This window comes from Egretta garzetta, unplaced genomic scaffold (assembly GCF_000687185.1).
Source record: "Egretta garzetta isolate BGI_Z169 unplaced genomic scaffold, ASM68718v1 scaffold187, whole genome shotgun sequence".
NCBI lineage: Eukaryota > Metazoa > Chordata > Aves > Pelecaniformes > Ardeidae > Egretta > Egretta garzetta.
In genome coordinates, this window is record NW_009260342.1 from 801,040 (window position 1) to 816,552 (window position 15,513).

General features: G+C 50.8%; 1 protein-coding gene across 1 annotated transcript in view; it reads right to left on the bottom strand.

The window, feature by feature from the left end:
- Window positions 1-10,749, bottom strand: part of TNR (tenascin R) — a 28,726-nt gene extending 17,977 nt beyond the window's left edge. The window contains 6 exon segments of the mRNA XM_035898066.1: window positions 1-90; window positions 2,759-2,909; window positions 5,352-5,467; window positions 6,300-6,563; window positions 7,018-7,494; window positions 10,254-10,749. The exon segment at window positions 1-90 is cut by the window's left edge and continues 130 nt beyond it. Of these exon segments, the coding sequence (XP_035753959.1) occupies window positions 1-90; window positions 2,759-2,909; window positions 5,352-5,467; window positions 6,300-6,563; window positions 7,018-7,494; window positions 10,254-10,749 (1,594 nt within the window).
- Window positions 10,750-15,513: the final 4,764 nt, after the last annotated feature.

Here is a 15,513-nt window from a genome sequence, read left to right on the forward strand (position 1 = left end):
TGTCCACCTTGGCACGTGGCGGTGTCCACTCTACAAAGGCCACTGTGTCGGAGACATCCCGCACCAGGATCTGTGTCGGACCGTCGATGACTGTGGAGGAGAGGGGGAAATGTGCACCTGTTATTTTGGGAGAGTTGGATGGGGAAAGTTTGCTGCTTTGGGGACACCGAGCTTCAGCAATGCTTCAACCTGACATTCAGAGTGGCCTGAATAAGAAGCTGGGGGACAAGGCAAAGAGGTGGCATGGGCAAGAGACATGACCTTCTGCCCCAAGGTACTCAGCGGGTTTGGTCTTGCTGTGTTCCCATTCCCTTGTCCCAGTCTCCCTTCTCTTTCCTGAACCCTCTCCACTTCACTCATGTCTCTTCTGATCTGTGGACACCAGAGCAGGACTCAGCAGCTCTCCCATTGATGTCCATTACAGCTACAGTGCAACTCATGCCCTTCTCTCGAGCTGGTTATTGGCAACAATTCCTCCCTGGCTTTTTCAGGTGGCATCTCCCAGGATAAAACCTCCTACATCTAACTGTCGTCCACTTTCTTTGCTCCTAGATAACTGCTCATACATCGTGATGCACTGAAAAACATACAGTTTTCCTTTGTTTCCAGCTCTTCAAGTCATTCAAACTGCTTTTATCGATGATCTCTTTCCACTCAATTTACTCTTTTCTGAGCCTTTCCGTCACTGGCAAAATTTATCAGCAAAATATTATGTCTTTTGAAAGGCGTTGACAATGTGTTAAATAACGTGGGGCCAAAGACTGATCCAAGCATTGAGAACTGAGGAACGTCTCTAGAAATGTTCCTGCTTTGGTGCCAGCTCCTTGTTTGTCATTAAGCTTGTAAAGCTGTTGATGTCTTAGCAGTGGGGAGAGAGGAGAAAATGCAACTGCTCTGGCAAGTCTTCATAACTAGCTGTGTGTGGGGCTATGGTGGGTGTCCACCAAATACTCTCAAATAAAGGGGTTTTAGCTAAATTCATACCAGGGACCTACTGGGAGACAATTTTGGATATTTCTGCTTTCTTTTGCAGAGAACTTTGGCCTTCCTTCCTCCACATCACCTGACAACTGACTGCTGGAAATCATGGGCTCAAGCCCAGGTGATGGGTGCTTTGAGTCCATCAGGACCTAACTGCTGCACAGATGGATGGATGGGCCAAGCCTGGCCGTTGCTCCTGTGCCATGGCAGCATTGATGCATGGAACCTGCTGGGCAGCCCATTTTATCACTTATGTGATCACAAGGTGGGTGAAAAAACCCACGCTGGTTCTGTAATGCAGGCTATACTGCATCCAAGTACATCTAATATACTGTATATGTTAGAAAATGACACTATATAATAAGAATGTGCTGCATGCTGCACCCCAGGGTGGGAAGTTCTGGGGGAGATGTGTGTGGGCAGGGGTGGGAAGGACCAGGAAAGTTTAGAAAAAGACATGGGGGGGAATTGGAGCAGTGGGGTGATGTCTGGGGGCAAAATAATAATGGAGAAGGGAGGACAGCTGGGAAGCAGGGTGTTAAGGTAAGAGCTGGGTGTCCAGCTTGGCCAGGACCAGGTCATGCTTATCCAAACTGAATCTCCAACTACCTCATGTTGTCCAGTCATCCAGGTGATGCTGGGGAGCATCAAGTTCTACTTAGCTGTGCAGCATGAAACCATGCCTTTGCTGCTCGAGGCCAGCACAAAGTGTTGAGGCAGAACGAAGATGATGGGAGCAAAGCTACAGGGATGCTGCAGAGGAAGGCAGACATGCCAGCATGGGGACACCTTCACAGAGCAGAGAGCTGGGAGCCCACAACTCCATCTGCACTCCCCTGCAAAGGTCAACCACTGAGTTTGAAGTACCAGCCTCTCTTTTTTATTTTTTGCTGACTTCCTAGGAAAAGGAAGATTTGGGCTTGACCAGGAGATGTCTCTGTTAAGCCACACCGAGCTGAGTGTGGAGGCAAAGTGGGAGGAGAGGACTGTGCCGAGGAAGCTCAGACCTGCAGCAAGCTGCTGCTGGTGGAGGGATGCTCCCTTCACTCTCACCGTTGCCTCAAATTAGCAGCCTGGAGAGAGCATCACCTCGTTATAACCCTCCAGCAGCTATTTAAATGCTGTTTCCGCTTGCAACAGCTTGGATGGAGGTAGATGTCTGCCTGGCTGCCAAGGCAGACTGCAGCAGATCTGGCGTGGAGAGCCTCTTCTTGCCAGTGAGCTCTGCCCATCACCATGTCTCCTTCAGCGAGGAGAAGACCCAGCTGAATTTCCTCTAGTCTATGGGATGGACCAGTGACCGGCTGAATAAATTGGGTAGGGAGGGAGGTGCTGTTGCTCGTGGCTCCCTGCCCTGCTGCCTGATTTGCCTGAATTGGTGGGAGTAGAGGGCATTGAATGGCACAAAAGCAGGTGGGAGTTTTAATCTGTTATATGAGTAGGCAATACATTTATAGAGATGTTTCTTGGGGGCGTCCAGCCTCTGAAATTAGCAGAGAAGAGGAATTTATCCAGCTATATAATAAAAGCGGACCTGAGCCTTGACTCCCAACCCCATTAACCTCACCATGGTTTCTGTGCTTGCAGCAATTTGGGAGGGAGAGGACAAAATAACGCATGAAGAAGCTCTTGTTGCAATGCACCGGTAGCTTGGGCAGTTGGGTGGTGCTGGTTTTATCCCTGCCCATGCAGTGCTGGGCCACTCTCGCTGCTGGGACCTTATTTTGGGGACCAAGCTCTGGTCACTGGCGTGCTGCTTGGGGCCAGGCTCACTCACGGGTTGAGACGCTGTCAGAGGTGGGAGGGCTCCTGGCTTGTTCCTTCAGGGCCACCACGGTGACGGTGTACTCTTCTCCCGGCTTCAGCCCCGTCTGGTTGAAGGTGGTGACGGTGCTGGGGAGCTGGGCAATCACGCCGCCCTCATTGTTCTGTCAGGGAGTGGAAATAGCCATTAAAAAAAGCCACCCAAAAATGAGGTTTTTGGGGACTGATCCATGGAGGCGAGGTGCCCCCTCATCGCATCTTTCTGCACCCAGCCTGCACCCCCAAATTGTATCCTTGTCCTGGCACATCCCACCACAGAGATGCAGAAACCCAGGTTGAAGTCACCTACCAACTGGAGCACCCACATTGCTGGGCTGAGAAATCCTCCCCCATCCCTTCTTTTCCCCCCCCCCCACTTCTGTATTTTGCCATCTGTGTGTCTGCTCTTCTCCAGAAGAGGAAAAAAAAATAAAACCAAAGCCTGGGCTGGACTCCTTTTCCCTGGTATTCATGTGCCAGGAGCCTTCTGTTGTTCATATATAGGTACGAAACTGTAAGGTCTTTATTTTGCTCTCCCTTGCTTTTTAAGTATCTTTATTAAACTCGTTATACTCCATGGTTTTGCTCTGAAAAACTGTAAGGCTTTAAGCAACTGCAAATGTCACCTTTCCTGCCAGTGTTTGGACAAAGGATCTTTTCTTGCCGCTGTCTTCACTAATAACACGCTAAACAAATCTTTGCACATAGCTCTCTATTCATATTCATCTCTTTTCTCATTAAACAGGAAATCTTCCATTTTAGCCATAAATTGCCAGCTTACCTTTCATAATTTTCTTTTCTAAATCTGTCTTTGCTTCGTCTTCCCCCCCCCCCCCCCCAAAACGCACGAAGCAGATGGGCAATCCCTGCCTGACCCCACTTTTGGGGGGTGAGAGCATCGTGGGGACAAGAGGAGGAGGATTGCTCTGCAGGAGGGTGTGAGCATCCTCATGGGGACACCAAGGACCAAATTAGCATCCTCTTGCCTGGTTTTCAGCTCGATTTTACTCGTAGAGGTTATTTTGTGATGCTGCTGTTATAACTGTTTGTTTTTTTTTTTTCACATTGAGGCCTCTTGGACTAGGTTTTGGCTTTATTTGGGGTGCAGCGATGGTTTAGCACTTGCCTGAGTGAGTGTTGCTTCTAGACAGTGAAGGAGACAGCACCCTCTGCCTTATTTCAGGAGAAAAGCTGGTGATGGAGAATTGAGAGGGTCCAAATTCAGTACCGGATGGGCAGGAGCACTGTGTCTTTGTGGCGCAGGACTGTATGCTTGCCTGACAGATGCGAGAAGGTCAAAGCCCTGTGAGCTACATCCCTGCCCCCAAAACCTGCATCCAAGAACAGCCATACTTTCGTGCTTTATCCCTTCCTTTAAATCCTGAAATATTTCTGCATGGTTTTAAGTTTTAAGCTTAAAAACAGAAATGGGGCCAACAGTTTATATTTGTTGGTGAGAAAAACCTATTGCTGATGACTCTGTGGGGAGAAGTTTGCTTCTTTGCCGGCAATTCCTCACCCTAAAATGGATATATCTCCATTTATCTGCTTCAGGGGGGTGCTATTGAGCCTAATTCCCAAGTATCAGTGAAATGTTTGAAAGATAGCCAGTTTTTGCTACCAAAAGCTCTTCCCTGACATTGCATTATCATTTCAGCTTTTATCCCAATGGTGAATGAAAACTACCCCGGGGTATAAACCCAGCAGTACCTGAACTTCGACGTCTGACACAATTTGTGTATGGATGTACCCAAAATTGCACCCAGGTCCTTCCAGCCTTTTTGGAAGCGAGGGAATGAGTTATTTAAGCAATCGGGCCCTTGCTTCATGCTGTGTAATGACACTTTACAGTTAAGAGCATTTGAAACTTTGGGGCCAAGTTCTGCAGTCCTCCACTGCCCAGAGCTGCCTTTGACTCCAGCGAGGGTTTTGTACAAGTGAAAATGGCATAATTGAGCCCTTAATCAGCATTTCTTCTACTGCTGGGGCTTGAAAGCTCTTGTAAAGAGGCTCCATATACAATTGAAGCTATACTTATGGCTAAATGGTGTAGAAATGATGAATATAGATGAAATACTTGATGTACAATTTTTGTTTCCGCACATAGAAAATATGCGATATTTAGGGCAACATTTTCATCCTTTCATCTTTTCTGGCACAAATTCTACCTGTTCATCACTGTGATTAAAATTCCATGGCAGGAATTAGCTGTGCGTGTGACTTAGGGATGCTGAAGGTTGTTGTCTGAGAGCCGGTGGAAGGGAAAAAGAGGGGGTGACAGCAAGAGGCAGCGAGGCTGGAAGATTTACTTATTTATACGCTCATGTCTTAATTTTATTGGGGAATTTCTTTGCGGATATATATGTCTTGACACCAAAGACTACTGGGGAAATGCAATCTGGTAATATGAGGCTGAGGTGTTTGGGGTTGTCTGATGCAAAGCACACAAATTGCAAACAGAGATTGTTTTTTTGGGGGGGTGGTGGAAGCTAATTTAGGATCCGCTTGCTCAGTGTTTTTAGGTTGACTGGGTGGAGCCCATGATGCCACGCGTGCAGTGGTGGTACCTTGGGGATGAAGCTGATCTCCCAACCATCGAAGGGGAAGGAAAAGGGCTCCCACTGCACCTCTGCCGTCGTCTCTGTGATGGTCTTGAACTTCAGCCCCTGCGGTGTGGCAAGGTCTGGAAGGGAGCAGGGGGTGGTGAGCAGAGCAGGACGGGTGTGCAGGTGCCACCCACCCCCACTCTGCTCCCTGCAGCTGTTTCATTATCTGGACAATGAAAATGGGACCCTTTCGGTAGCTGTTAGAAGGTTCGTTGCCCCTTTGTCCCTGCTCTGGGTGGGTTAGAGGGAGAGGAGGGAAATGCCTGGGCTGCTGGACACCACAGCATCCCTTTGCATTGCACCTAACTGCACCATGCAAACAGAGCGATGGGGTTGCAAAAGGGGTGTCTGGATAGTTTATGTTTCCCCCTGCCTTCTGTATCTTTGGTTTCTGAGGATCCTTTCAGGAGGTTGCCATTACAGCTTGCTATTCTTGTTTTCCTCTGTGCATCATGGCCTCGGTCAGGACTTACATATCTCCTGATGCACAGCAGCATCCCCCCTTGCTGCGTTATTGCCCATGTCATTGGGATTCATCATGGGGAACCCATCCAGGAGTGGGAGGAGAACCTGTGACTTCTATGATATATCACAATATTTTCTATGAGGGAAAAAGTGTAAGATATTTTGGGCCATATTCTGGGGGCTTCAGTCAAACACTGAAAGTTTCTTTGATTTTCAGTCATTTGGGTTTTCATCCAGTCTGAGTCTTTATGCAGAGAGTGGACATATTTCCCCCTTTCCCATATCCCCATGCAGATATAAATGGGGATAAAAACATCCCCAATATTTTTTTTTTTGAAGACTCAGTTTTCTGCTGCTAGAAGGTTTTTATGGAAAATGTGAGCCAGCTTGAGCATCACCTCTGGTTATCCGGGTACCAAGCGATCAGTGCAGTAGGATACTTACTGGTCATCACCTTGGAGGTAACAGGGATGCTCAAGATGTCGTTGATGACTGCATAGATGCTGATGTTGTAGGCAATGCCCGGCTCCAGCTCTGTGATGGTGATGCTGCTCCAGTCCCCAGGCACCCGCTGCTGGAGGTGGGTGCCCCCTGGCCCCGCCGGCTGGTATGAGATGACGTACTCGGTGGCTGCCCCAGGGCTGTCCCACGCCAGCTCGATGGAGCTGTCGCTGATCCCCATCACTCGCAGGTTTTCAGGAGGAGCCACTGATGGGAAGGGCAGAGGTAAGGAGAGCATCAGGGTGTGCGTGGCTTATCCTCCTGCCCGGCTGTGGGGAAGGGTGTGTGGGTCTGCTCATGGGACATGGGTACAGGCTTTGGGCTGGGGGTTATGTGCTATCTGTGGTTGTATTAAATGTTATAGCAAGGCAAAGACTCAGCAGAACCTGACTGCAGCTTCTCTTGCACCAAGGGTTTGTCACTGATGTTGGGACGAACCTTGCTGTCTTGCTGGCCTCCCAAACTTTTGCCCGTGGCATCTCTGGGGACAGGGACAAGAGGGAGGCAGTCAAACTGCAGGGTCTGAGCAAGTCCTATGTGACATACTCTGCCAGATATGGGTTTCTCCCAGGCTTTGTGGAGCTCCTATGGGGCTCTGGGCACCCTGAAGCCCTTACTCATACATTAGGGTCTGTCTGTTCCCGTGCATGCCCCCCGCTACCTGCCGAGCAGTCCTGCCCTTCGTAGCCTTCCTCGCAGACACAGAGACCGTCCTGGCAGACCCCGCGGCTGCTGCAGGCGTTGGGGCAGTGGAGCCACCCGCAGTCCTCCCCGGCGTAGCCCTCCTGGCAGATGCATGTGCCATTGGCGCAGTGGCCCTTCCCGGAGCAGTCGCGGGGGCACCGCAGCTGGGAGCAATCCTCCCCGGTGAAGCCCTCTTCGCAGACGCACTCGCCATCCACGCAGAGCCCACGGGAGCCACAGCCGGTGGGGCAGCGGAGCTGGGAGCAGTCCTCGCCCCCGTAGTCGTTGTCACAGATGCACTGGCCCTCCAGGCAGACGCCGCGGCTGGAGCAGCCCCGGGGGCAGCGGGGCTCAGAGCAGTTGCTGCCGGCCCAGCCCTCCATGCACACACAGCTGCACGACTCCAGGCTGAAGTTCCCGTGGCCGCTGCACTGCGGGGTGTAATCCAGCTGCCCTGCAAGGACGCGGGACCGAGGGTCAGAGCCCACCGGGTGGGAAGTGGAAAAAGGTGAGTGTTGCCCCTGGGTCAGCCCTGTTGATGGGCTGTGAGGAAGGGGGGGCAAGATGTGGGACAAGTAGGGGATGCTCCTCTCTCTGGTTGAGCATGCCCAGCTCTGGGGAGCTGGTGGCTTTGGGGCTGGCAGAGGCAGAATTGGCAATACGGGCTCATGGTGGGGCTTGGGGGGGTCCCTCAGGAGTTTGTCCCCTCAGGAGCACTGGCCTCCATGGCTATGGGTGCCATCGGCCTTGTCGGGGTGCAAGTGCTCCCTTTGGTTTTTCTTCAGCTCAGCGCTCAGTCAATGGGAACCTTCCTAGACCACTTACTGGGAAAAAGCATTCCCTGGCCCAGCCCTCTGCACCAGCCATGACTCCTGTTGTCTCCTCTCCACCCACTGTTCCTTTTTACAGGTGAGAAGTTCCAGTCTGCTCGCTCTCTCTCCTACAAGAAACAGGTATGTACCCAAAGACATCATCTTCATCCCTGTCCTGGTAAGCCTGACTAAGACAGAGCTGCTGGCTTTGCACAAATTATCATGGGTTTGGGCATGCTGGGGTTGTGGGAAAGCAGGGAAAGCACGTGGCTACCATGGCCACCACCTCTAATGCCCGCCCTTTACCTGGTAGCCTTGCACAGGACACTCTGTGGTGAGGAGGGATGCACGGGGGTGAAGGCAGCAGTCGCTCTGACATTGCAACACTCCCCTCTTTTGCCCCTCAACATGGACCCACAGCTCCAGCTTAGGGTTATGAACTGAGGAAGAACAGAAACCCTTTCCATGCTTCCTCCCACCCTTGGGAAACCTCTGCACCACAAAGACCCCAAGCCACAAGACTTTTTCTCTCCCAACTAAGTTTTCCATCCTAGCTGAGCTACCTGAGCAGCTCTTCCTACGGGGAGTGCAGCAGATGCACATGTGAAAGGGGTTCGGTTACACGCTGTGCCAGACAGACCCGTCTGGGTTACTTTGCAGGTTGCTTCCCATCCAAACTGCAAATACTGGGAATGGCGATCAGGTTCTCTTCAGAACTCAGCCGCTGGTTAAGTTATCAAAAGAAGAGAGAGGATGCTTGTAAGTGTGCTGGAAGAGAGCGGCATTTCCTTGGGGAAATGCCTCAGGCGGTGGGGTAGGGATCCTGATCTCCTCTGTGGTGCAGTGAGTTCAAAGCAACTCCCGTAAAAATAAATTAAATTACTCCAGTTTTAGCTCAGTGCATCTGCGATCGGAGTGGAGACTCCACCAAGCGATGAATGTTTAATGGGACTGTCGGCATATGTTGCAAGTAACCCAAATAGGCCCATCAGAGTTTCAAATTATTTCCTTTAAACCATTTTTTTCCCATTGCATTTCCTACATGATTTTAACCCCTGCTTTGCACACACCGGTGGTACATGTGGGTGTTTTCCGTTCCATCTTTTTTTAGCACAGCCGGTGACTGTTGCATCGGGAGTATGCAGGCTGAGCCTGCGGCTGGAAACACATGGACTTCCACCGGCTGCAGGGGGGATGTCGGGCCGAGCCACCCCGCTGCTTGTGCCGTCCCAGTGTCTCCCTCCCCAGCCCACACACCTTTGGTCCAATGCTGTTGACCTGAGTGTGGGTCACTCCCATTTCATTTTAATGTGTCCTCAACATAGAGGAGTTGGGGTACCACTGGGAAAATCACACTAATAGCTGCAGAACTTAAAAAAGGCAGTGGGCACTGGGGAGGGGGAAAGGGTTGCTTTTAATTTTTCTTCTTTCCTGTTGTTGTCCTTGGCCCAAAAAGCTGTTTTGTCCTGGAAAGATGCCCTGTGTGGCTCTCCTTGCTTGGTGGCTTTTCCCTGCGAGGAGCCCTGGTGCATCGGAGCCCCAGCTGCTCGAGGGACAGATGCCCTTCGGGACAGCCCCTCTTAGCAGCCTCCCCAAGACATAAGGAAAACCAGCAGCATGCTAGGTCCTGTGCTGTTGAAACGCAGCCTCTAGCCCAAGCCTTTCTTAACCCACATCATTTCAACCGCATGCTGCTTCTCTGGCTCTGGGAAATGGTCACGGTGAAATGAGGGGCTGTCTTTGATGGGGTAACCCTGATGGGGGGTCTTGGAGAGCTTCACAAACTGCACGTATGGTTATTCAGATGAAGTATCCTATTGATGGTTTTGTGCCTTCGTTACAGGTTTTGTTCGCATCTTTCATGGCAACAGAAGTTATTCCCTGTATTTTTAAATTTTTTTTTTTTTTTTTAAATCCAGCTTTTCATGCACATTCACTCCTCCTGCAGAGAAGATGAAGGGGTTTATTGCTGGCTCCCGCAGTGCTGCCTTCAGCCCAGGGACAGCTTAGGAGAGCAGCATCTACGTCTCTCCTCCCCGTCCCATGTGCAGTGGCAGCTTTCTAGCAGCGCTGCGAGGACTGCAGGGTTGGGAGATCACCCTGCTCGTTCCTTGCCAGCGGTAATTTTATCTGTAAATGGGGCTCTGCCTCTGGCAGTTACAGGGTTTCTGCAGAGAGCAGGGTATGGGGGCTCAGGTGACCAAATCCCTCCCAGGGGTTTTCCTGCCTTGAAGGAGGCAGGAAAGCTGGGCTTTTCCCTAAAGCCATAGCCACACCATGGGTGAACATAGGTTTCCCTCCGTCACCACTCTGAATGGCATCACCAGCTTTGTATTTATTTCTCCTGCCTTTCGCTTGAGCCCTCAGTCCCCAGCAAGAGCTAACAGGATGGCATTACTACCTGTGGCTGCATTTTCTTGGCAGCAATTGGAGTTGCATTGGTCCCGGAGCATGGAGACCTCCCTCTCCAGCATCTCAATCCTGCTCAGCAGCTCCTGCAGGGACGGGAGGGAGGTGGAGCACTTGCAGGCCTGCTTGGGCAAGTTTATCCTGTGGGTGAAGGTGACCTGGCTCTCACTGTCAGAGGTCTGCTCCGCGTACTCTGCCAGCCGGTCGTCTTCTGAACTCACCTCCTCGGCCGAAGACTTGAACATGGACGAGCAGCAGCTGTCCAGAGGGATGTTGATGTTGTAGATGTGGTGGAAGACCATGGGCTGCTCTTTAATGGGTGGGCTGCAGTTGGCAAGGCCACCTTCCTCATCCACCACTGGCCTCTCAGCCGGCTCTGTTGTCACCTCCAGCCGGCACTCGAAAGGTTTGAGGATGGCGCCCAGCAGAAGCAAGTTGAAGCTGATGAGCATGTTCCTCAGAACTGGGTTTTCACTGTCAGTTCCCATTTTCTTGGGGGAGGGAACAGCCTTCTAAGACAGCCTTGGTCAGCCAAGTGCGGGGAGGACCTGGGGACACAGAAGACAAAGAGTGTGGTTGGTATTAGTCCTGAAACTGTGCTCAGCTTAGAGAGGCAAGTCCTTCTGGGCAAAGTCATCCAGAGAGATGTGGGGCTAACTTGACCCATGCACAGTCCTGCTGGCTTTGTTGAAGACTAAATCAGCCCTGAGCGGAGCCCATGACTCCCTGCCATAGCCCTTCAACAGTGACAGAGGCAGATTCTTGTTGCTATTTTTTTTTTAAAGGAAACAGTTAATCTGGAACTAACAAAGCACTGAGTATACATGTTTTCAGGAGAAACAACCCATATGGGATCTACTTCCAGTGCCACATCAGTATGGCGTGTAGGGTCCAAAGGGTTAACACATGGGTGATCGTGATGCAGCCCTGTGCTCCCTTTCGGTTGTCTCTGGTGCCCCAGGAGCTGCGCCCAGGGTTGCTAAGCTTCCTTCAGTAGCTATAGGAACAGCAGCCTTCAAGTTAAACACCGGTTAAATTACACCACGAAGGCTCCAGCTTGTTCAGGTTGATGCTCTGAGTAGACAAATCCTTCCTGTTAAAGTGGCTTCACCCCTTGTCCGCGCTCTGGATTATGGGTTAACCTTGCCTTGATTTGGAACAACACAACTTCTTGTTCTGGCATCGATTGCAAGCCCCCAGGTGGTAATCCAGCGTCCAAAGACCACATTTACCTCCAGCTTAAAATCACCGGTGCCATCCCAGTTGTGCTGGGGATGGATTCCCCCCCATTAGTCTTGTTGGGAATATTGTGTGCTGACCAATGCTTAACGCCATGAGGAATTGCTGCCTGGTCTGTCAGAGGACAGAGCTAATGGGCAGATGAGGCTGTGTCTGCAACGTCATTGCACCCAAAGATACCTTGGGTTTTCTTTGCAGAAGTAGTCTACCTGCAGTCCAAGAGGGACTGCTGGAGCGTGGCTGCTTGGAGGGCACATTGTGCTGTGGTTAGAGGCTCTCAGCTAAGTCCTGGCACTGCTTTGGTGTTGGGACAGCTGCTTAAATATTTCCAGCTAATAGCTGCAAATGCTCAATTGGATTTCTCATAGTATTTTAGGAGGGAATATAAATTGCCATGTTTGTGGCTCCCCACGTCTGTTGGGTTTGTAGGACTTGGACTGGTGAATGCTGGTGATGTGCTTTGTGGTTCCTTCTGCACCAGCAGTGCAAAAGATGCAGCAGGCACATTAAATCTGGTCAACAGGCTCTTTACAGTGCTGGTAAAAAGATGCAAAGACCTGAAGACCTTCTTGCTGCATCACCAGAAACTTTACCACAGCTCCAAACTTTACCAAAGTTGTGGGTTTTAGGTATTATTCAAAGCCAGGACACGGCTCTTGCAGCGTCCAGCCTTAATTCGTAATTAACTTCAATAACTCTGTATTTAGTACCATTAATAACGCTGTATTCAGACTCCAAGAGTCTTAGCCATTCATACAGGTTTGAACACTATGAATAAGGACATGGGACCATATGGGTTAAGAAGGACTTAAAACCTTGAGGACTTCAAACCCCTGAGCACTAAGTGATCCGTTTAGGTCGGACCTGCCTTGAAGGACCACTATGTGGAGAGGTGCAAATTGCCACATCCGCCAGCTTTTTTTTTGCCACATTACTACATGCTGCTTCTTCTGGGACACTTGGTGGCAAGAGGAGATGGGACATCAACCCGGTCTGACCCTAACTGAACACTCACACCAGTTCCTATATGTGGGAAATGGAGGTGAGAAGGAGTGGCGAGTTGAGTGTTTCTAACAAGCTGCTTAAAGCCAATTCTCCCAAGCTGCATTTGGTGCAGACTGTGTAGGGTCTGGACTTGGGGTTTCACAGCTGGTCCATGCTAGGGTGGCAAGCACGAGGTGCAAGGTGGTGGGAAAGATGTCCTGATGGCTTTTGGTGGATGCTTCTGACCTACCCATGTGGGGTCTTCTCCAAGCCATGGAAGCTGGCCAAACCATAGTTTGGTTTCTGGGGGGTGGGAGAGGATAGCAGCACAGTGCTCAGCAGCTCAGTGCTCAGCTGCGATCCACAGCTGAGCCACGCTTGGGGTTGCTTGATGAGTCTTGCTTTGCTGGTATCTGCCAGTGCCATAAACGTGAGCAACTGCCCTCCCTTACTACTAATGACTCTCCTGCTCTGGAGCTCCTCTCCAGCTCCCCAGGGAACAGCCATGCCTCCCCCCTTCCCCTGCTGCTGAATGAAAATATTTGTTTACTTGTTTCTCTCCTACAATACCACACTACTCCAGAAAATATCACTATTCAGCTGCCTCACAGCATTCACAGGGTTATTATCCTGTATTACCACAATGTTTCTGCTGCACTTTTCTTCTTGGCTTCCTGCTTAATGCCTGCTTCTTGTGAGAAGGCACTTGGGACTCCTGGGGTAGGCTCTCTTTTTTCCCCTGGTTTTAGGAAAAGCAAGAAAAATGGAAATAACTCTGCAGTGGGGTGGTCTCCTCCTTCCCCTTGGCTCCCATGGTGGCTTTAGCCATGCTTGCAGAAGACAGAAAGAAGGAGAGCACCGGAGATGACAACAGGAGGGAGCAAGAGCAGTAGGATCAATCCTCCATAAGTGGTGATTTGGGGCTGCACTCTCATACCTTGACTCCCCCAAATCCTCCTTTGCTCTACAGTGACACCCAGGCGGCCCTGACTGACCCACAGAGAGACTACTTGCCCCTGTGTAATGGGTCAGCTGTGATGGGGGGAGGCACAGGGACTAATTAGCACCAGCTGCCTTTGATTGACTCATTGGCATTTTAGGCTAACTACCCACTCCTTGGCCTCTCACTTGGCTTTGTGTGTGCTCCAAGTGGAAGTACCTGTGGCTGTGAGCCAGCTGCACCAAGCTGGGCCAGAGCTTCAAAGCAAGGCTCCTTGCAGGATTACAGAGGCATTTTAGACGTAGGGAAATGAAATCCTTCCCCTCCTCGCTCCTCAGATCCAGCATGGCTCAACAGAGGTGCCAGAGCTTGTTTATGAGGGATGGGGGAATGAAGGGCTCCAGGTGGATGCAGGGACAAGGGAGCAGGAGATAGGTTGGTGGATAAAGCAGGGCAAGCAGATGCGCGTCGGTGATTGCTCGCTAATGACAGCCAGCAGGTTGGGTAGTTAATGACTCTCTAACCCATAGACTGAAAGCCATTCATTTGCTGGTAGAAACCGCCAGGCTCATTGATCTGAATCTCTTTATCGGTACATTCATCACAGCGGACACCAGCAGGACGCTGCCCAGCTCTCATTCCCGAGCAGCAAGTCATGCATCCCCCTCCAGCCCTGCTCACTGTCGTAGCCTTGGGCAGGGGGCGATGCTGCAGGGGTGGCAGCATCCCTGTGGCATGATGCCAGGGGAGCTTTCTCCTTTTTGTTATTATAAGCAGGATTGTGGAAGGAAAAAAAGAAGCAAAATATTCCTGCCTTGATTGGGTGCTGGGTCAGGCCTAATGCCACCTCTTTGCTGTGAAATGGTGACAAGTCACCCTGGTTCAGGCTGTCCCTAGCTCAAACCAGGCTGAATCCACAGGGTCCTGCAGAGCAGGAGGACGCTCCTTGGTGTCCTCCAACCCAAAGAAGACCATGCGAGCCATAAATCGCTATTAATCCCCAACTTCCTCCTGGAGGCTTGGGCTGACAGCTCTGAAGCCCTGCCAAATCTGTGGATGTGTTCCCAGTGTCTCTGTTGTCTCCCTTCCCTATCTGATCCTGCCTTGTCTCCTGCTCCTCCTTGTCAGTGATTTGCATTTTCCTGAAGGACCCTGTCGCCGTGAGCTCAGCGGGTGGGTTAATGCAGGGATTTGGCTGGCAGTGCTCCGGGGCTGCATGCACAGTCTGACAGCTCGAGGCTTGTTGACTGGGGAAGAGAAATTTCATTAATGTTCCCGCTTCGGGTTCCTCATCCTCCTGCCCCCCTGGTGCTCCCCAGCCCAGCTAACACTGCCCATGGGCAGCGACAGAACCATTAGAAACCATTGACCGAGTGAACAGATCCAGGACTATGTATTTTTTCCTTCTCCCTGTACGGGGAAAAAGAAGCAAATTGCTATGATCGTTTCATGCATGAAAAGTGTTGCATTAGGGCAAAATTATCTGGGGTGCTTTTTGGTCTTTTTTTTTAAATTTCTCCTTCATTGTCACCAAGTTCAGATAAAACTCCAAGCTGGTGGTGTTCCTGGTGGCTTCGGTCCCTCTCTCCCTGGAAGTGGCCTTGAAAAACCTCCTGGCTGGGGCAGCGAAGGCAGCTTTTAGCTGAGTGCTTTCCTGGCATCTGATGGCAATGTCGTCTTCTTCGCTTCCCACCGGGCTGGTGCAATGCCTCTCCATCTGCTTGCACCCAGGGCAGGACAGTTGATCTCCAGTTGCCTCTGGCACTGCACAAGCTTGAGGATGCTGCTTTATTTTACCGGAGCTGGTTTCCCTTGGTTTGCTTTGCTTTCCCCCCCGCTCCACTATGGTCCCCCAGAAACATGGGTGTTTGAATTAAAGTTCAAATTAAAGAGTTATTAAAGTTAATTATGAAGTTTGGCAGGCGCTGAGGTCTCAGTTCCAAAGCATTTCGACTTTGGGGAGCTGTGAAAGAATCAATCTGCTGCAATTTCTGTGTGGTGCTCAATAAAAAAACCACACAGTATAAAACTGAGAAAAATATTTGAGGGCTTTTGCCAAACAGATACCACAGCAAAGCGCTCTCTTTCC